We start from the raw sequence: 19,278 nt of genomic DNA on the forward strand, positions 1-19,278 counted from the left end.
TCCCCATGATAGGCCCCGGTGTGTGATGTTCCCCTTCCCGAGTCCAAGTGATCTCATTGTTCAGTTCCACCTATGAGTGAAAACATGTGGTATTTGGTTTTCTGTTCTTGCGATAGTTTGCTGAGAATGATGGTTTCCAGCTGCATCCATGTCCCTACAAAGGACACAAACTCATCCTTTTTTATGGCTGCATAGTATTCCATGGTGTATATGTGCCACATTTTCTTAATCCAGTCTGTCACTGATGGACATTTGGGTTGATTCCAAGTCTTTGCTATTGTGAATAGTGCTGCAATGAACATACGTGTGCATGTGTCTTTATAGCAGCATGATTTATAATCCTTTGGGTATATACCCAGTAATGGGATGGCTGGGTCATATGGTATTTCTAGTTCTAGATCCTTGAGGAATCGCCATACTGTTTTCCACAATGACTGAACTAGTTTACAATCCCACCAACAGTGTAAAAGTGTTCCTATTTCTCCACATCCTCTCCAGCACCTGTTGTTTCCTGATTTTTTAAAGATTGCCATTCTAACTGGTGTGAGATGGTATCTCATTGTGGTTTTGATTTGCATTTCTCTGATGGCCAGTGATGACGAGCATTTTTTCATGTGTCTGTTGGCTGTATGCATGTCTTCTTTTGAGAAATGTCTGTTCATATCCTTTACCCACTTTGTGATGGGGTTGTTTGTTTTTTTCTTGTAAATTTGTTTGAGTTCTTTGTAGGTTCTGGATATTAGCCCTTTGTCAGATGAGTAGATTTTCAGATTCCTGCCTTTAGGCAGCCATTAATGCCTGGACTTGCTCTTAGGTTTCAGTTCGGGATTCGGCTTTCCTGAGTTTGCCTTTGGGCTCCCTGTACCCACAGATCCTTAGAGGGACAACAGGCGTGAGCCATTTCTGCTGCCCTCACCCAGAGATTGCCAGGCACACAGGAGACAGTGGTTCCCCAGACCAGGTCTCTCACTGCCCCTCCTGTTACAGTGGGGGGTCACCAGTTCCACTGGCTGTGCTCCATGAAGAAAGAGCTACCTTCTAAATCTGCATCCCCATGGATGTCACCCGGTGACCCTGATTGACTTCCCTTGGGGGCTCTTCTTCCCTGGAATTAGCTATGACCACAAATACAGTCTGAGGTATCTTTGACATCTTTCCAGTCCCTGCAACCTAAGAGTTCTTAACCAGAAGTGTGTAACCCCTATTGCCTATGATTGTGCTTTAACAGACCTGTGAATCTCCAGAAATTCTTTGAAAAATGTGGTAGTTATGTATGTGAAGAGAATTCTTAGTTTAATTCAAATTCTTTTTTTTTAAATGAAGGTATTCAAATTCAAATTCGTAAAGGGTTTCAAAATCAAAACAACATTAATAAAAAATTCTAAAAGCATGTTTTTAAGGCTTTCTAACCATTTCATCTAAGTTTTAACTCAGTTTTTGAGATATACTCTCCTAAAATTCAAAAAATAATTTTATAGCAAAGTTTATTTTACTCGAACTAGAGGGAGACATGACAACACTATCCATTCAATTGGATCAATAAACTGAAATCAAACTGTGTTCTTAGAGCTGGGTACACACACATATAGATCTTTATACACAAGTCCATAAATTTCTAGTTAAATATAATAAACATATGTCTACTATAAGCATGCTTTATAGCTTAGGATATTACATCTTCTAAAGAGTAAAATAATTCTAAAGAGTAACAATAATGGCTAAAATTAATTTAATGATTATTTAATTTGTACCAGTCATTGTCCATGATATTTGCATAAACTATTTAATTTAATCTTTATAGCAAAAGACATGAAGTTTTATAGAGAAAAAACTGAGCATTAGACAGAATAATTAGTATTACCAAAGCCATAGAATTGGGGTTAGTGAGTAGTAATATCAATGTTCCCCCAAAAGTTTGTCTGTCTGTCTTGTTTCTCTCTCTCTCAATCTCTCTCTCCCTCTCTCTCTTAATCTCTCTTTCCCTCTCTCTCTTAATCTCTCTTTCTCTCTCTCTCTTAATCTTTCTCCCTCTATCTCTCTTTCTCTCTCTCTCTTATCTACCTACTTCCATCCATCCACCCATCCACCTACACATTCATCTAGTAATAGTACATATTTGTTTAAGTAAAACTCTGTCTCTAATTAGACGTTTTGAATAACTAGGCCACTTATATAAATACAAACTGTAAATATCATTTTATTTGCAATCCTCTTAAATAAAAGCAAGTTGTTTTATCTTTTAAAATAGCCTTGAATTATAATAAATTAGTATGATAATTATTTTCCCTACTAAGTATCTCTTATGTAGTTAGCCTGTATATAAGCACACATGCATGACACATAAGAAGACGTATATATCCTGATACCAGGTAGATATAATTTTGAGGCCACTAGCAATGATCCTGACTAGTATGCATAAATCAGAAATTCATAAAATGACTTTTCTCCATTTGCTATTTTTTCATCTGAGAAAAAAAGTGATAGAAATTAGACAAAACATTTTCAAACTACTAATATTATAGGAGAGGAGAAAAAAACGCCAGACAGCTTACTGAGAGAACCTCCACAAATGCAATCTCCCAGCTAACTGGATTATGTATTTGAGCCCCTGATTAATGTCAAAGTGAGAATAATAGAGAATCCATTTCCAGCTGCACAAGTTTGTCAAACAGCTTGAGGGTCTGTCTGAGACAGGGCAGAGCTATCTTCATCACGACCAGGTCAGCCCTTCCTTCCTCCACAGGGCATTCATCATCCTACTCAGGCTTGTTTGCTCCGTGTCCCTTGCAGAAGCAACATAATTGCTTCAAAAGAGAGGAAATCATGAAGTCGACAGCAGGTTCAAAGCCATCCTGAGGGTTTTCTTTTTCAGAAAACAAACCGTAATTCTGCAGCAGCATTTCTCATCACATACCCGAAAAGTGACAGCAGGAGGGCCGTGGCTGCCAAGTTCTCGCGGAAAGTAAAAGCTGTTAACTGGAAGGCGACAATAACAGCAACACACAGGCAGACGGAAACCAAGTAAAAGAGCTGAGAAAATAAAAAGAAATAAGGGAGAGCTGTTACATCAGATGGTCATATTGATTATCATATGCTTATCCTGAAGTTTCCTTTCAACTTCACAAATATATTTCCTATTTTGCACATTAGGAGTTCTGTAGCCATGGAATTAGTCCTGGAAAGTCACTTGTTATAACCTGAGTTGTATCCCCCCAAAATTCATATGTTGAACCCCCAGTATTTCGAGATGTGACTGTATTTGGAGACAGGGCTTTAAACAAGTGATTAAGGTAAAATTAAGTCAATTGGGTGAGCCCTCATCCAACATGACTGGTGTCCCTAGAAGAGATCAGGATGCAGTCACTCACAGAGGGCTGACCATGTGAGGACACAGGGAGAGGATGGCTGTCTACAAGCCAAGGAGAGAAGCCTCAGAAGAAACCAACCCTGCCAACACCTTGATCTCAGACTTCCAGCCTCCAGGACAACGAGAGAATCAAGTTTCCCTGGTGAAGGCACCCAGCCTGTGGTATTTTGTTATGACAGCCTGAGGAGACTACTACTGTCATGCATACCCATCTCCTTTGAGGAGGGTCAAGGAATCCAATCAGCTTTCAGGAAACACAGCCTCCTCCCACACATGTAGAACCAAGGACAGACTCCTCACACTACCTCTCTATCCAGCCTCACCTTAAGGTGCTCCCCACAGGCCAACAACAGCCATGGCTTTCTTTGGGGCTGTCACACAACTGGCTCCTTCTTCTCTTAGAGCCTCAAGTTGCAGAGCTCTTCCTGCATGTCATCCATGGGGAGGGCCCCTTCTTACCTCACAGATCTCAGCTTAAGTTTCACTGTCTTCTTTGACCTCCACATTTGAAGTCATTCTCCATCCCATCATTCTCTTTCATTCTATCAATAGACCCAGTCATGGGCCAACTGTATCTTGTGCATTTATTTATTTGTTTGTTTACTTGCTTGTTTTCTGCTTCCTCTCATGAAAATCTCTTTGAGGGGAGCAATCTTCTCTGTTTTATGCATGGTTTTATGCCCAACACCATTTGTGGGGCTGTGATAGAATAACATAGACCAAGTGTCTTATAAACCACACAACTTTATTACTCACAGTTCTGGAGGCTGGAAAGACCAGAATCAAGATGTTGGCAGATTCAGTGTCTGGCAAAGGCTGGTTTCCTGGTTCAGACTGTGACTTCTCACTGTGTTCTCACACAGAACTCTCTGAGGCCTTTTTTACAAGGGCACTAATCCCATTCAGGAGGGCTCCACCCTCAGAACCTAATTACCTCTCCAAGATCCCACCTCCAAATACCATCACACTGGGGTGATCAACATATGAAATTTGGGGGGACATAATCATTTAGTCCATAGCAACCTTGTACACACCTTGACCTACAACAGATCCTCAAAAATTTTATTAAATCAATGATTGAATAGAATAAGCAGAGAATGATTGGATGAAGATGGAAACCATCCAAACAAGAAGCAAAGAACTCTCTCTGTCCTTAATCCCCAAGGTCAAACATCACAGAGTAAAGAAAAGCCAGGCTGACTGGGAGGCATAAAGAGATAATAAACTAAGGATGCAGAAAGGAAGCAAGATCCTGGGGTTTTGGAGACTTGGAAAGCCCCATGGTGTCCTATAAGCATGGCCCCCTGTGTGTTGTGATTCTCTCTTGCCACACCCTTCTTCCCTGTTCCCTGGGAAAGTTGTGGCCCTTAGACACTGTTAAATGACAGATGGAAGAGAGTCAAGTAGCCAGCAGCAGTGTGTAGCGTTGTGAACAAAACTGGACCAGGAGACAGAGGCTGGCACTGAGAAGCCATCTCTGTACCAACTAGAAGTAAAACCTCGTACAAGTCACTTCCACTTACCTGCCTTCAAGTGTCCCTCAGTAAATATAAGGATTTAAAGACCCATAATTTGTCAATCTTGGTTAAGATTCATAAATCACCTTGAGCACCTAGTAAAACACAGACCTCCAAGTCCCCCTAGTCCTATTGAATAGAATCTTGAAGGATAGGCCCTTGGGAATCCTTATTGTTACCAAATGTCCCAGGTGATATCTATCACCAGGCAGGTTCAGGGAAACTTCTGATTAAATTAAATGAACTCCTGAAATGTTCGGTAACTTAGGTGTGATCCCTATAAAGTGTACTTTCAAAACAAAACAAAACAAAACAAAAATCCAAGTTACACCATCAAAAGGAAATAAATTAGCTAAATTCTAAGCCAGCTTAAAGAAATAAACCTTACAGGAAAGCAACATGTTAATATGTGGAATTTTGTGCAGAGTGTAGCACAGCTGGGACAGCACCTGGTGTGTGGAAGGTGCTCAGTAAATGGTAGCCCTCCAGCCTTCCACTGACTTACATATGGCTTTCTGTATCACAGGATGAATCATATGTATGAGGGCAAGGACATCACTTTCCTACAAAATAAAGACAGCTCCACCAGATAACAATAACAGTAGATATTGACCACTAAGAACAACTTATCATATAAGATGCATTTTTTTTTAGTTAAGATAAATGTCCTGAAGAATAGGGAACACCTAGACAAAGCATCCATTATTGTCCCTAAGGACTAGAGACGCTGATCTGGAGGGTTTCCACTGGGGAACTGAGTGCATTCCAGAAATGCTAGTAATACCTGCCGTACCTATTAGGCAATGAGGCACAGGTCTCACAGAAGCGGGTGTTAGGCATGCAGATGAAAGATCATTTCTAGTGATTTTCATCATCTCACCTACTAACCCGTTGAAAAAAGCATAGTAAAGGTGATTATCTCCTCATCTCCTCAGGAAGAAACTTTGCATCTTTGTGAAGTTCTATAATTTCCGAGTTCTCCAGCCTGAAGCTTGTCAGTCTTCCCATTAGGAACCAATTCTATGGTGATCAGTAAAGGTAACTTAATCTGAAATGCTCTTATCAATAACATGACCCCTTTTTGTGGACACTCCGAGGCAGCCAGGGCCCCACACTCCCCTACATCCCTCCATACACACACACGATTTAGATCACTATTGTGGAAGCGCACAGAATCTCATTCCCAAATCATACCATGTCATATAGGAAGTTTGTGAACCAGTACATTCTGTAGCCAAGGCCACTTATGTGCTGCAACCTTTTGGCTCCAATCACTCTGTCCCTCACCACGGAGCTGCCGATGGATGCAGACAGGATGGAGAATCCCAGCACGATGCAGAGGGCCACTCCACACTGACGGATGCTCTCCAGGCTGCGGGCAGAACACAGCAGCTCTCAGGCGCCAGAAGAAGAACACAAGCCTTCTTTGCTAATAACAATCAGCAATGATGACAGCAGTGAAAACTGCTAATTAAAAATTCATAATCAGCCAGGCATGTTGACTAAGGGCATGGATTCCCTCATTAAGTCCCCTCAGCCACCTTTTGAGACATGGATGACTAAGCTCAGTTTACAGAAGACATAACTGAGGAGCACAGTTTGAGGGCATTTCAGAGCTTTCTTGTGTCAAAATCTGCTCTTCACCATTGAGCCTGACTCCCAATTAAGATGAAAGATATCCTCTGAGCAGCATCCGGGTAAGCTGTGACCTTTTCCCACACGGGGACTGCTTTGCAATGCAGTAGCATCTGCCAGAGAGGAGCCTTCACTACAGCTCCACACTGTACTACTGGCCCATCTCTGAATTTAGTCACATGAAATGCCAAAGAGATTTTGCAATAGATTGAGGTGCTTTGTAATAATATACACTGTACATTTTCTTAGTAATGGTTTTACCTGGAGCACTACTACTTTCACTCAAGTCAATTGCTGCCTCCTCTCAACCCCTCCCTTCTTTAGGAACAATCAGACCACAGATGGTCTTTCAGGAGGCCGACACGATGGAACTCCTCAGCACAAGTCATCTGCTGTGCCATGCCTTCTGCTCCATTGTGTCGCACTCTACAACAGATGTCAGCTAGCCTACTCTTGGAATTCTGGAAGGTGTCAGACACTGTTAAAGCTAGAATCCTGAAAATCATTATGGGAATGTGAGGACAAGCTGCAACCCAACCCATGCTTCCTGCCGGTTCCTGCCAGATTAACAACTTGAGCAGAGAATGCCCATTAAGCAGATTTGTATTCTCCAACTTAATTTGGTAGGTATTTTAAATTATTTTAAAGTATTTTTAAATACCTATTTTTACTATTGACTTTTAATTAACAGTTTGTCAACCATATCACAGAGAAGGGAGATGGGGGAGAAAGAGAGAAGACAGGTGGAAGTGTGCTACCCTTTACAAAGACAGTGAGAACTGGCACAGATTTCTGTACCTGAAGAGCTCTGGCCTTATCCCCGCCCATGTCTCCATCTGGATCTTGAGGAAAATCTTGCATGAGAAATATTCAAGGAGGCATTACTATGTTGACCTACATGAATACAATGTTTATGATTTTAACCCCAAAAACTCTTTGGAAGGTGTACAGCCACATAAGCTTCTGGTAAATCATTCCCTTAGAATAATTTCTGCTTAGAAATACAGTTGCATGACATAATCATCTGTTTTAAGCTCAGTCAATGCACCGCCTCTCTTAATAGTCATTTTTCTCACTTTGCAAAGAAATGCTCAAGTCCTGTGGGCATTTCTTACTAACTGTATAAGCCATCTCTTGGGGCAAATACAAAAGAGAGACCAAAGTCATCCCTAAGTAACCCACAGATTTTCTTCCATAGTCAGAGTGACACACCCCTCAGCATTCTGTCAACTCACATCCTGTCCTCATTCAGCAAGGCCCCTCCATATGGGTGGCTGTAGAGTGTTATTCCTGTGAAAGACAAATTGAAAAGTAAGCCTTCAGCCTGCTCATGGTGAATCGCGGCTCATCTACAGGCTACGCAGATTCCCTGTGCCATCACGATGTATCCTGCTTGCTTTGCCCATGCCCCGGCCGATTAGCAGAAAAGAATGGCAAATGGCACTGTGAAATTCAGCAAATATGTGCTGGGATTTCTGTCACTGATGTTGTTGTCAAACATAACCAGTATGACTTGTTCATGCTTTACATGACAGGCACTGTGTTTACAGGTTCTCACATTTTATTGTCTAATCCTCATAAGTATCCCATAGCCTATGTTTGCAGAGAGGAAACTCACTTAGGCTAAGTAACAATATGCAAATAAGACTATTTCATATGTATCAGATCAATATTCACTTCTAGATGAAGCCAGGTCTAGATAGATAGAAAACTGAACTGTTCCATTGAACCAATTTTGGTTTAGGAGTTGTTTGTTTTGTTTCTCTTTGCTTGCTTTCTTGGGCTTGTGCATGTGTGTGATGCCAGCAGCCAAAATGAAGAAATTGCCATCAGCTTATCAATTAAAAGGATTTTATTATAAGAGCTGTTTATAATATCACCGAGTGGGATAGTGCTTCCCTAGAGAATTCTAGTCAATATTGTGTTAAGAAGAATTCCATAAATAAAATCGGTTCGTGTTTTATCTTGGACATTGTGGACTGTGAGAGTAATCAGGTTTCCTTTTCCTAATTGGTTGTGTCAGTGATTGGAGTCAAATGTGTGGCTTGTATGTGGAGGCCATTACCAAAGGCACAAATCCTTGCTCCATTTCATTTTGCCAGTCCTAGATTTTGCTTATTTTTCTTTTGGCTCACCTTTAACTTACCTTATCATCTGTATTTTAATTTAGCCTACCACCTGCATTTTAATTCATCTTATCATTGGTATTTTGCATTGCCTTATGAGAGCATATTAAATTCTTACTGAAACATCATGGGGTATAAGTAAACATACATAAAAGGTACAGAGTTGGAACAGGCTACAGTGCTCCAAAATTCCAACAGTTTTGCCACCAAGCATCAGGACTTCTCTCCCTTTGCCACCTGCTCTTCTCCCCAGCTATGCCAGCCTTTTTTTCCTTCCACTGGGGACTCAGCTACACACTAAGGCAAGTTCTGGCTCATAGAAGCAACAACAGTAGGAGCTATTGGTTCAGCAAATCCACTGTACAGTTTTCCAGAATAATTTTTTTTGATTATAAATTAATACTGCCCAGATATTCCGGTCCAGGCTCGCAGTGTGTGTGCCTGACACCTGCTGCATCGTCTGCTGGATCCTGGACTTACCACATTCATCATGAACTGAATTATGGTCTTGAACCCTCACCTGTCTGGACCAGTAACACCCACCAGTCTTTCTCCTATGTGTCTTTCTTTCACCAAGCTTGACTTCTAGCCTACTTCTCATGGGGCCTGCCAGTCCTGTCCTTCCTAGCTAAAGTGTTGACTCACAGGCAGCTTCTCACTTCCTGTGCAGCCCAATGTCAACCAACCTTGTCAGGGGGTTGGAAAAAGTCAAGTGACATTAGATAGTGTTTATAAAGTATCAGATCCTGCCAAAGTATGGCCCGTGCCCCACTGGTGCTGTGGATGGTGGGAGTATATTTGCAATGTTGTGTGCTCTTCCAGATTCTACAAAAGAATGAGAACATTCTAGATTAAGAGGATCCCAAGAAATGTGGTTAGCTAAGTACATGTCTTGGAATTACATTATTTGAGGAACACAGTAGAATACTGAAATTGTTTAACCTAAATACACACACACACATACACACACACACACACACTCTGGGGCAAATATCCCCATCATCTTCCCAGTCACCCAGGCTCAGAAAACACTAAGTCCTCCCATCTCCCTGCTCTTCTTAACCCCACACGTCCAAGAAGTTGCCAAGTCCTGTTACTTTCACCTGAACTCCATCCTCACTGTGCCAGGCCTCACTCACAAACATGTGCATGCCTGCTCAGCTCGCTTCTCCACACACTCATGAATCCCCTCACCCAGAAAGTCTAGAGAACTTCCAGAAAGAAATAGAAAAATATAGAGCCCATATTCTTTACCTAGACACAGATCTCCTTTAAAGTCAAATCCAATCTTTGTATTCTCCCACTGCTCCCATTTGAAAAGCTGGATTGTTATCATTTCCCCAAACTCTATGGCTGCAGGCATGCGTCGTCATTTCCTTATGCTTCCTGTCCAACCCTGCTGACACCCAACTCCTGCCTCATGTCTGTCCAACGCTGAATTAAATTTCCTTTGTTTTCAATTATTATTGCTTTCATTTTGTTTGTTTTGTTTCCAGCTTTATTCAAGTATAATTGATAAATAAAAATTGCATACATTTAAGGTGTACAATGTAATGTTTTGATATATGTATACATTACAAAATTATTATCACAATTTTTATCCTGCTGATGGGAATGTAAATTAGTACAGCCATTACAGAAAACAGTATGGGGTGTCTCAAAAAATTAAAAATAGGTCTACCATATGCTCTAGCAAACCCATTTCTGGATATATGTCAAAAAATAAAGTAAAATAAAATACTATCTTGAAGGGATATCTGCAGGCCCATGTTCATTGCAGCATTATTCACAATAGCCAAGATATGAAAATAACCTGTGTCCCTTGATAAATGAATGGATACAGAAAATATAAGATAGACAGATATTCATGCACATAATGGAACATTACTCAGCTTCAAAAGAGAAGGAAATTCTGTCTTTGAGACAACATGAATGAACATGAAGGACATTATGTTAAGTGAAATAAGCCAGTCAAAGAAAGACAAACACTGCAAAATCTCATTTATATGTAGAACTTTTAAAAATCAAATTCACAGAAAGGGAGAGCAGAAGGCTGTCACCAGGGGCCAGGGGAAAGAGGCAATGGGGAGATGTTAGTCAAAGGATACAAAATTCCAGACATAAGATAAAGGCTGGGCATGGTAGCTCACACCTGTAATCTCAGTCCTTTGGGAGGCCAAGAAAGGAAGATTGCTTAAGCCCAGGAGTTTGAGGCCAGCCTGGACAACATGGAGATACCCCATTTCTACCAAACAAATTGTTTTACTTATCAGGGCATGGTGGCATGCAATTGTCGTCCCAGCTACTTGAAAGGCTGAGGTGGGAGGACTGCTTGAGCCCAGGAGTTTGAGGCTGCAGTAAACCATGACTGGACCACTGCATTCCAGCCTGGCCAACAGAGTGAGACCTCATCTCTCTCAATAAATAAATACACACATAAGTAAATACATAAATAAGTTCTGGAAACCAGATGTATAGCATGGCAACTATAGTTAATAACGTTTTGCATACTAAAACATTTGCTGAGAAATTAGATCTTAGTTATCCTCACCGTGCACAAAAAGAGGATTAATTAAATTTTCAGGAGTATGAAAATTTAAAGGAGGTAAATGAAAGGTAAAAAGGAGGAGAGGAAAATCTCAAACGCTAAGTCCTTTCATACTTGTGAGCAGAAAGAAAGGGTTAGTAGCCAGAAATACACAAAAATTAGCCTGTAGCCATGTACTGTATGCTGTTTAGGACATTAGACTGTTTGTATAAATTCTGATAGAGCAACTATGTCACATCAGAAATATTATGCCTGTTTACAGAAGCAGTATCTGAAGCACAAATATTTAGGAAATCTTCCTATAGACTAACAGCTGTGACACAGCTGAGATTCAGACCTTGGTCTGCAGACACCACAATCATTTTCCTGCCAGCATATCATACATCTTTCTTCAGCACACATGTCTGGTTTTCCGAAGACTATAGCCATACAGTGGGAAAGATACAAGGCTGGAGGCTGAAGGCCTCTGTTCTGTTCATTCTGCAGTGAAAAGCTGCCAAGAGAACACTGCTGTTTCTGTGGGGAGCTCAATAATAAAATGTTAAAATACCAAGGTTGGATCTTCATTTGATCAAGTGGCATAAATACTTTTCCTTACCTTAAACCATGACAGTCATTGCTGAAAGATTAAAAACAGTGCTCTCATATTTGCTTTCTGTATCCTAGTTCCTCTGTTATGAATTTATTGCCCTTCATTTTAGCACATTTCCTGGATTTGTGTCATTCTTTTAGGGTTTTAATCTAGGAGGCGAGAGTACATCTGGTCTCCCATCTCGCTGGTGAAATGATTGACTGCTCCTGTAGTTAGTAATTCCCCAATGTGCCAGATCTTCTACTGGATGTTTTCATAATATATTTTCTCATTCAGTAATCTGATGGTGAAATTGTGTTAAGGAAGCTAGTATACTATGCACAGTTCTTTGTAAGTCAGCTTCAGCATTTTAGAATGGTAAATTATTATAGGAAAATGAAATCCCATGAAGTGGTCTAGCTTGGACAGGCCCTTGTGTTCCAGAAGCAGAAACAGAATCAGAGGAATGTAGTGACTTTTCCTGGAGTCTGGAACTTGCTCCTGACACAGGCAGAACCCACGTGTCTGGAGTCCCAGGTCTGTGCCTCTTTCTTCAAATCACCTACTAACATACAGAGCACTGATAATCCTGCCTGTACAATGAGCCGCAATGGATCCCAATGACAGCATAACATAGAAATGAAAACCTCAACTATGACAGCAGAAAAGAGCAGCTGATAAATTTCACATAAAGAACTTCAGGAGAGAGCCCACTGATGGCAGCCATCCTGCCTTCTCTTCCAATTTTTTGCACATAGCTATAATCCTCCATGACCTCGGTCTCTGCCTAGGTCTCAGAAGTAAAAAACCACTGGTGCAAATACCAGAATCCCCCAAACTACAGTGGCTGCCTCTCCCTTCCTAGGTCCCTTACTCATAAATAATTCAGAGGGGCCACAGATTTTCAATTTGGCACTGGCTTTAGAGTCCTATAATTTACATGATTGTCACAGAGTAAATATTTAAAGACACTCTGTTGAAGAACACAGTGATCTACAGTTCCTCTCAGAGGGCCCTCTAGGGAATCCTCATGGCCTTGGAATGGGGCCTTTCTGCTCAGTACTCAGAGCTCCTGGACAATTCCTAAGCACTTTGGGCTTAACATTCCCATGTTTTCCCTCTGAAATTAAAAAGTATCTTTCAAAGCTAAGCCACAGAGAATGAGTGGGCCTTAGACCACAGTGTTTAGGAAAATAATGTCATCAAGTAAGTAGAGAAAACCCTGGACCTGCTGTCAGTCTTGAGTTCACTCCCCACCTCCCTCCACTGGACATTGACCACCACCTTCTATAAGGCAACAGCCTGCCCCTGTCAGGCCAAAGGTTAAAGAATCTTCTGACTTTGGTATGATTTTGGTGGTGAAAACCAGGGCACTGGACAGTAATTGAGCTTCACCAAGGGCCAAATAGAGATTTGATTCCTCTTCCTTCACAGAACTGAGAATTCATTCAACATGCATCTTTTCTCTGCCCATTATGCCATAGCAGTTTGATGGGAGGGACAAGTAGGCCCTCCCTGGGAAAGCACAGTGTGGTGGGGGTACTACAGCCTACTCACAGGACTATGTCCTGTATAAAGTCACCTAGGATGTTGTGTGCACCAGGGTGGGAGGAAGTTGAGGAGCTTTCTAAGGAAGGGTAGATTCCAGATGCACAGGATACCTCAGCATAGGGCTGGAGTGCAAGGAAAGTGCAATCCTGCAAGGCTGCCCTGGAGCTTCAGTGGGAAGACTGGAGGGGTGGCAGAGAGGTGCAGGGTGAAACCCATGTAATGTTTTGGTTTAGGAACACTGGGAGAACTTTTCATTTTTATATTGCGATTTAGCTTGTCAATCACTACATTAGATGTTTTTAGAATCATAGTCATTCTTTGAAAGCAGCTGTATAGAATTAAACATATATAAAAATCAAGCTTGGCGTAAACCCAGGAGGCGGAGCTTGCAGTGAGCTGAGATCCGGCCACTGCACTCCAGCCTGGGCGACAGAGTGAGACTCCGTCTCAAAAAAAAAAAAAAAAAAAAAAAATCCAGCTAATATATCTTTAAATTGGTGCTAAAAAGATTTTACTCATATTTTTCCAAAAGGAAGACAGACTTGGAGTTATGTAAATAAATAACAGGTACTTTCTCAAAAATAAGAGTAATGAATAAAGAAAGAACAAACAAGACACAGGTGGAAGCTTACTCTCCTACTTAAGGATCCTTGGTTGTCCTAGATCCCTGAGCAAAAAGCAGCAGGTAGGAGCAACTGCAACTGCATGGGCTCACCCTCACACTACCCTGCACCTTCCCATGATACCCCTTGTTCTTTAAAATGGTAAAATGTTAGAAAGCAGAGCTCTCTTCATGGATCCAAAGAAAGAGAGGATAGCTATGCCCTGTCTCATAAAGAGGAATCCCACCAGACGTGATGGAGCCTACTGTAAAGGAAGTGTAACCAAGGGTTGGTGAGTGGGTGCAGGTAAGGAAACTGAGGCATAAGCATACTCTACTAACTTATCTGAGGTCAAGCATAATTGGTGCCAGAGTGAGAACTATAACCCTGATTTTCTGGATACCAGTCTAATCAATTTCCTATGAGACTAGGAAAATCATTTATAGTCTTTGATATCCTTGCTATAAAAAACACGTTATTGCAATGGACAATCTCTGTAATTGGGTTGTTGATTTCATTGTATGTTGAGCACTCAGTACTCTAGTTAGATAACAATTGTACTGTAATAGAATCTTGAGACAATGATGTTGGTAAAAGGTACAAAGTTCCTAAGTAAAAGGGGCATAGTTTCAACACCAGAATTGAGTAGAAGAAGTTCACTCAAGTCTTTACGACATTACTTCACAAGTTTTCAGAAATGACGTTTCAAAATGTACATGTTGAGTACACTTGAATAATTTTTCTTTGTTTGCTTGTTCTTATCATTTATATTCTGGCTTTTCTTTCCAGGAATTGGCCCACAGTAATGTATGAATGTACAAAATTAGTTTTCTCATTTAGTGTTCTCATTATGGCTACATCTGTTATGGTTTCCAGACTCTGTTTATTTGTCTTTGGTAAAAATGCACATCTGTGTTTTTGTTGAATATCCATTATGATAGCAAGATACTTAACATGTCTCCAATTCAAGTACTCACTTTTGGGTTCATTACTCCTATAAAATGTATGTCTTTAGAAGTATCAATGCCCAGATGTCTGTAAGCATCTACATCAAAAGGAAAAAATTTGTCTTACCATCAGTATATGTGGAAAGTTTATGTTGTTTTAATTGATTCACTATGAGATATCACTGAAATATGGAAGGGTAAAAAGTTAATTCAATCTAACAAACTATTAAAAGAAATATATGAGCTCTTCTGACTACATGGCATTTTGATGACTTTCTCTCTCTCTTCCTCATCAATCTATCCTGAAAAAAATGTATTTTTCTCAACACTAAGATTAATTATTACTCTTATGAGTAATAGATTGCAATTGTAGAAGGGTTTTAAATTTTAAAATAGGGTGAAGAATAAAATTAAAATAACTTATAATTCTATCCAAAACCAATCGGAAGTAATCACTGTTTGCATTTGGATCTTAATTATTTCTGTTGAGAATTTTCTCTACATGTAACGATTATTATTAAGTTTTATATTACATATCTTCAGTTTAATGAATAATTCTTGATCTTCCATTAATTTTTTACCACACGCATACAAACCTTTGCATAATCTATGTCCTTCACTACAACCAGTGCTCACCCAAGTTCTTTTCTTCCTTGTGTGCATTCAATATTTTTCATGATCTTCATTTCAGTTAATATCTCAAGTAGCTATCTCCTGGCATTCTTTTTAATGAACAATATGTCTACAATATATTTTTGAGCCATATTCTACATGAGCATATCTCTGTGGCCCATGTGCTTTATAGGAAACATCTTCACTAGGTGCAGAATGTGGGGAGTATAGCTTTTTCTTTCCATATTCCATAGGTGCTATTCTATTATTCTTGCCTTTGAGGTTGTGGTTAATATGCCAGAGATATTCCCTCTAGATGGAGCAGCCCCAGTTCTGCCAGGTCCTCATTTTTCCAATGAAAAACTGCTGGACATAACACAACAAATAGAAATAGGAAGATTCTGGGATGCAAACAAGATGGTGGTGCCCTGAGATGCAAACAAGATGGTGGTGTTGTATTGTCAACAATACAACAATAATACCCTGGCTTCCTGAACAAGGCATTGCTCAAGTCTCCAAATTGAAACTCAACAAGTACAAATAAGAAAGACTCCCACAAATAAAAAAACCAAAGGACCCAGAAAAGAGTAGTCTAACAATAGAACTACTCTTTAGCATCTGCCTTACTCTAGGCAAACACCACCAGCAAAACTGTTCCCACCCTCTCAGGTTTCAGCAGGGCCCTTTGGGTAGTGAATCTTCCACTCCCCACCTGACAGAGACAAGGGGCACAATGGTTTTCTCGCTGGGATCCTGAGGCAAGTTGAGTCTCCATCCCTACCTGGTAGCAATGAGACTTCACAAAGCAGAGTGAGACAGGGCTAGCTGTCACTCTACTTCTCATGTCACGAGGGACCAGTGAAGAACTGAGCCTCCACATCTACCTGGCAGCAACGAGACTGAACCCAGAAGCGCAGAATACGGCTACTCAGTACCCTGGTTCCACCACTGCCCCGACCCCAGTGTCAGCAGGGCCCAGAGGGATGCCAAGCATCCATTTCCATCTGGCTTTGATCAGATGAGACTAAAGAATACTTTCAAAGTGAGCTAGCTGGTACTTCACTAACTGTCTCCAGCATCATCAGGGCCCAGTGGGGAGCAGAATCTACTTCTCGCTCACTTAGAGGCAATGAGACAGCATGAGTCAGTGCCTCATTTACCATAAATGTGTCAGTGAGGCTGGTGGGCAATCTGATCCCACTCATCTGCACAAAAGCAGTGTAAGTCAGTTTTCTACCTTTGCCTAGTCAGGATGGTGTCATCGGGCCCACAGGGGATCAAAACATACACATCTAGGTGGCTCTCATATGATTCCTCAACAGAAGGATTGCCTGCTAGGAAAAGGGATCCAGAGTCACATACTACAGTTTCCAAAATGTCTAGGATACAACTGAAAATAATCCTTCACAACAAGAGCCAGAATATTACCAGTTGAGAAAGATAATAAACAGATGGTAATGTCAAAACGAACTGAATGTCGGAATTATCTGACAATGTGTATCATAAAGATGCTTCAAAAAGTAATGCTGAATTTTCCTTAAATATGAAAAACAAATTAAAATCTCACTAGAAAATATAAATGATTAAAAAACAAATGAAAATTCTAAAACTAAAATATACAATGACAGAAATTAAAAACCCACTGGATATGCTCCACAGTTGAGTGCAGCTAAACAAATAGAGACTCCATGGACTCGAGTTGAAAACATAAAACTTATCTAATTTAAATAACATAGAGAAATAAACTTTTTTAAAAATGAGACTCAGGAAAGAGACCTGTGGAAAAACAATACAAGAGCTAATAATCTCATTACCCGATCTCAGAGAAAAAGGAAAGAGTGAGTGGGGCTGAAAAAGTGTTCAAAGATGTAACAGCTGAAAACTTCCCAAGTTTGGCAAAATAAAAAAAAATAAAAATAAATAAACCTAAAAATCCAAGAGCTAAGTAAATCCCAAATAGGATAAAACCAAAGAAAGCCACACCAAGATACATTATAATTAAATTTCTAGAAACTAATAAGTCAACAACAAAAAAAATTCTTTAAAGCAGTCACAAAGAGAGAGGGAAGAAAATACCAACTAGAGTAATAGTTGGATTTCTAATTTGAAACCATGGAGGCCAAAAGGAGGCAGCACATTTTTTAAGTGCTAAGCTTTTCTTTAATTGTCAACCATGAATTCTATATTCAGTGAAAATACTTTCAAGAATCAAGGTGAAATAAACATTATATCCATTGAAAAAAAAAAGCAAATTTGTCATTAGCAAATCTACTCTTAAAGAATAGCAAAAGAAGTTACTTAAACACAAAGGAAATCATAACAGGAAAAGGCTTAGAACTTCCAAAAGGAAAGATGAACATCAAGATGTATTAAAAATAGCAGCATACATAATAGACTATCATTCATCTCATGAGTTTCCTAAGTCACATTTGGTGACTTAACTAAGAATTAGAACACCATCTGATATGGTGCTCGATGTATAGGAAATACTTAAGACAATAATATTTTAAAGGTAAACAGGGTAAAAGGACCTAAATTGAAGTAAGCTTTCTACATGTCACCCAAGATAGTAAATAACAATATCAGTAGACTGTGATAAGTCATACATATGTATTTTAACACCTAGAAGAACCACTAAGAAAACTAAAACAATGTATATACTTAAAAATACTATAAATAAACCATGATAGAATCCTGAAAAAAAAATGCTCAAGTAACTCATGGAAAGCAAGAAAAGAGAAACAGGAAACATAAAACAAATGATGGTGTCAAACTTACACCCAAATATATTAGCAATTACCTTAAATGTAAATGATTCCCAAACACCAATTAAAAGGCAGAGATAGGAAGCTCAGTTTAAAAAATATGACCCAACAATATACGCTCTACACAAAACTCACTTTACGCAATAAGCTAGGTTGGAAAAAAAATAATGGAAAAGATATAGCATGTAAACATTAATCAAAAGAATAAGAAAAGGAGCGACTACGTTAATATCAGATAAAATAGATCTCACAGCAACTACATTTACTAGTGACAAAGAGGAACACTACATATATGCAAAGGATTAATCTACCAGGAAAATATAACCATCCCAAATGATAAAAGGCTTAATCCACCAGAAATACGTGACTATGCCATATGTCTGTGAGGTACCAATGTGAGGTACACATTTGACGTGCACCTCAGAGCTTCAAAATACATAAAGCAAAAACTGATGGAACTGAACAAAGAAACAAAGCCACAATTTGGAGACTTTACTACTCCCCTCTCAGCAAATGATATGTGTCAGTGATGATCTTCAGTGAAGATTCAGTAATCTTCAATGACCAGGGAAGATATGGAAGAACAAAACCACATAATCAACCAACAGAATCTAATTGACATATAATATACATTTCTAACAACGAGTAGAATACTTTTTTCTTAATCACCCATGGAAGCTTCAAGATAAACAATATCCTGACCATAAAATGAACTTCAACCAATTTAAAATAATTGAAATAATGCAGAGTATGGTCACTGACCATGATGAATCAAACCAGAAATCAGTAACAGAAAGACCACAGGAAAATCTCAAAAACTTAGAATTTAAACAACATGTGTCTAAACAATCCCTGAGTCAAAGATGAAGTCTCAAAGGAAATTATAAAAAATGTCAGAGGCCAGTCTTATTTTCATTCCTTTGAAACTAATGTGCTTTGACTCATTGCTTTGTAAAAACTTTTTTCTTTATCCCTGAACTTTAGAAAATTCACCAAATTTGTCCATCAATCATTGCTACTGCCATAATACCTAATTC

General features: G+C 39.7%; 1 protein-coding gene across 1 annotated transcript in view; it reads right to left on the bottom strand.

Moving 5' to 3' along the window:
- Positions 1–19,278, bottom strand: part of ABCA13 (ATP binding cassette subfamily A member 13) — a 410,641-nt gene that overhangs the window by 153,615 nt on the left and 237,748 nt on the right. The window contains exons 34-36 of the mRNA XM_074036523.1: positions 7,755–7,809; positions 6,079–6,256; positions 2,915–3,030 (exon numbers count right to left, since the gene is read on the bottom strand). Coding sequence (XP_073892624.1) covers positions 2,915–3,030; positions 6,079–6,256; positions 7,755–7,809 — 349 coding nt within the window. The remainder of the gene's footprint in view (positions 1–2,914; positions 3,031–6,078; positions 6,257–7,754; positions 7,810–19,278) is intronic.

The sequence above is a fragment of the Macaca fascicularis genome, chromosome 3, assembly GCF_037993035.2.
Source record: "Macaca fascicularis isolate 582-1 chromosome 3, T2T-MFA8v1.1".
In the NCBI taxonomy this organism is placed as follows: Eukaryota; Metazoa; Chordata; class Mammalia; order Primates; family Cercopithecidae; genus Macaca; species Macaca fascicularis.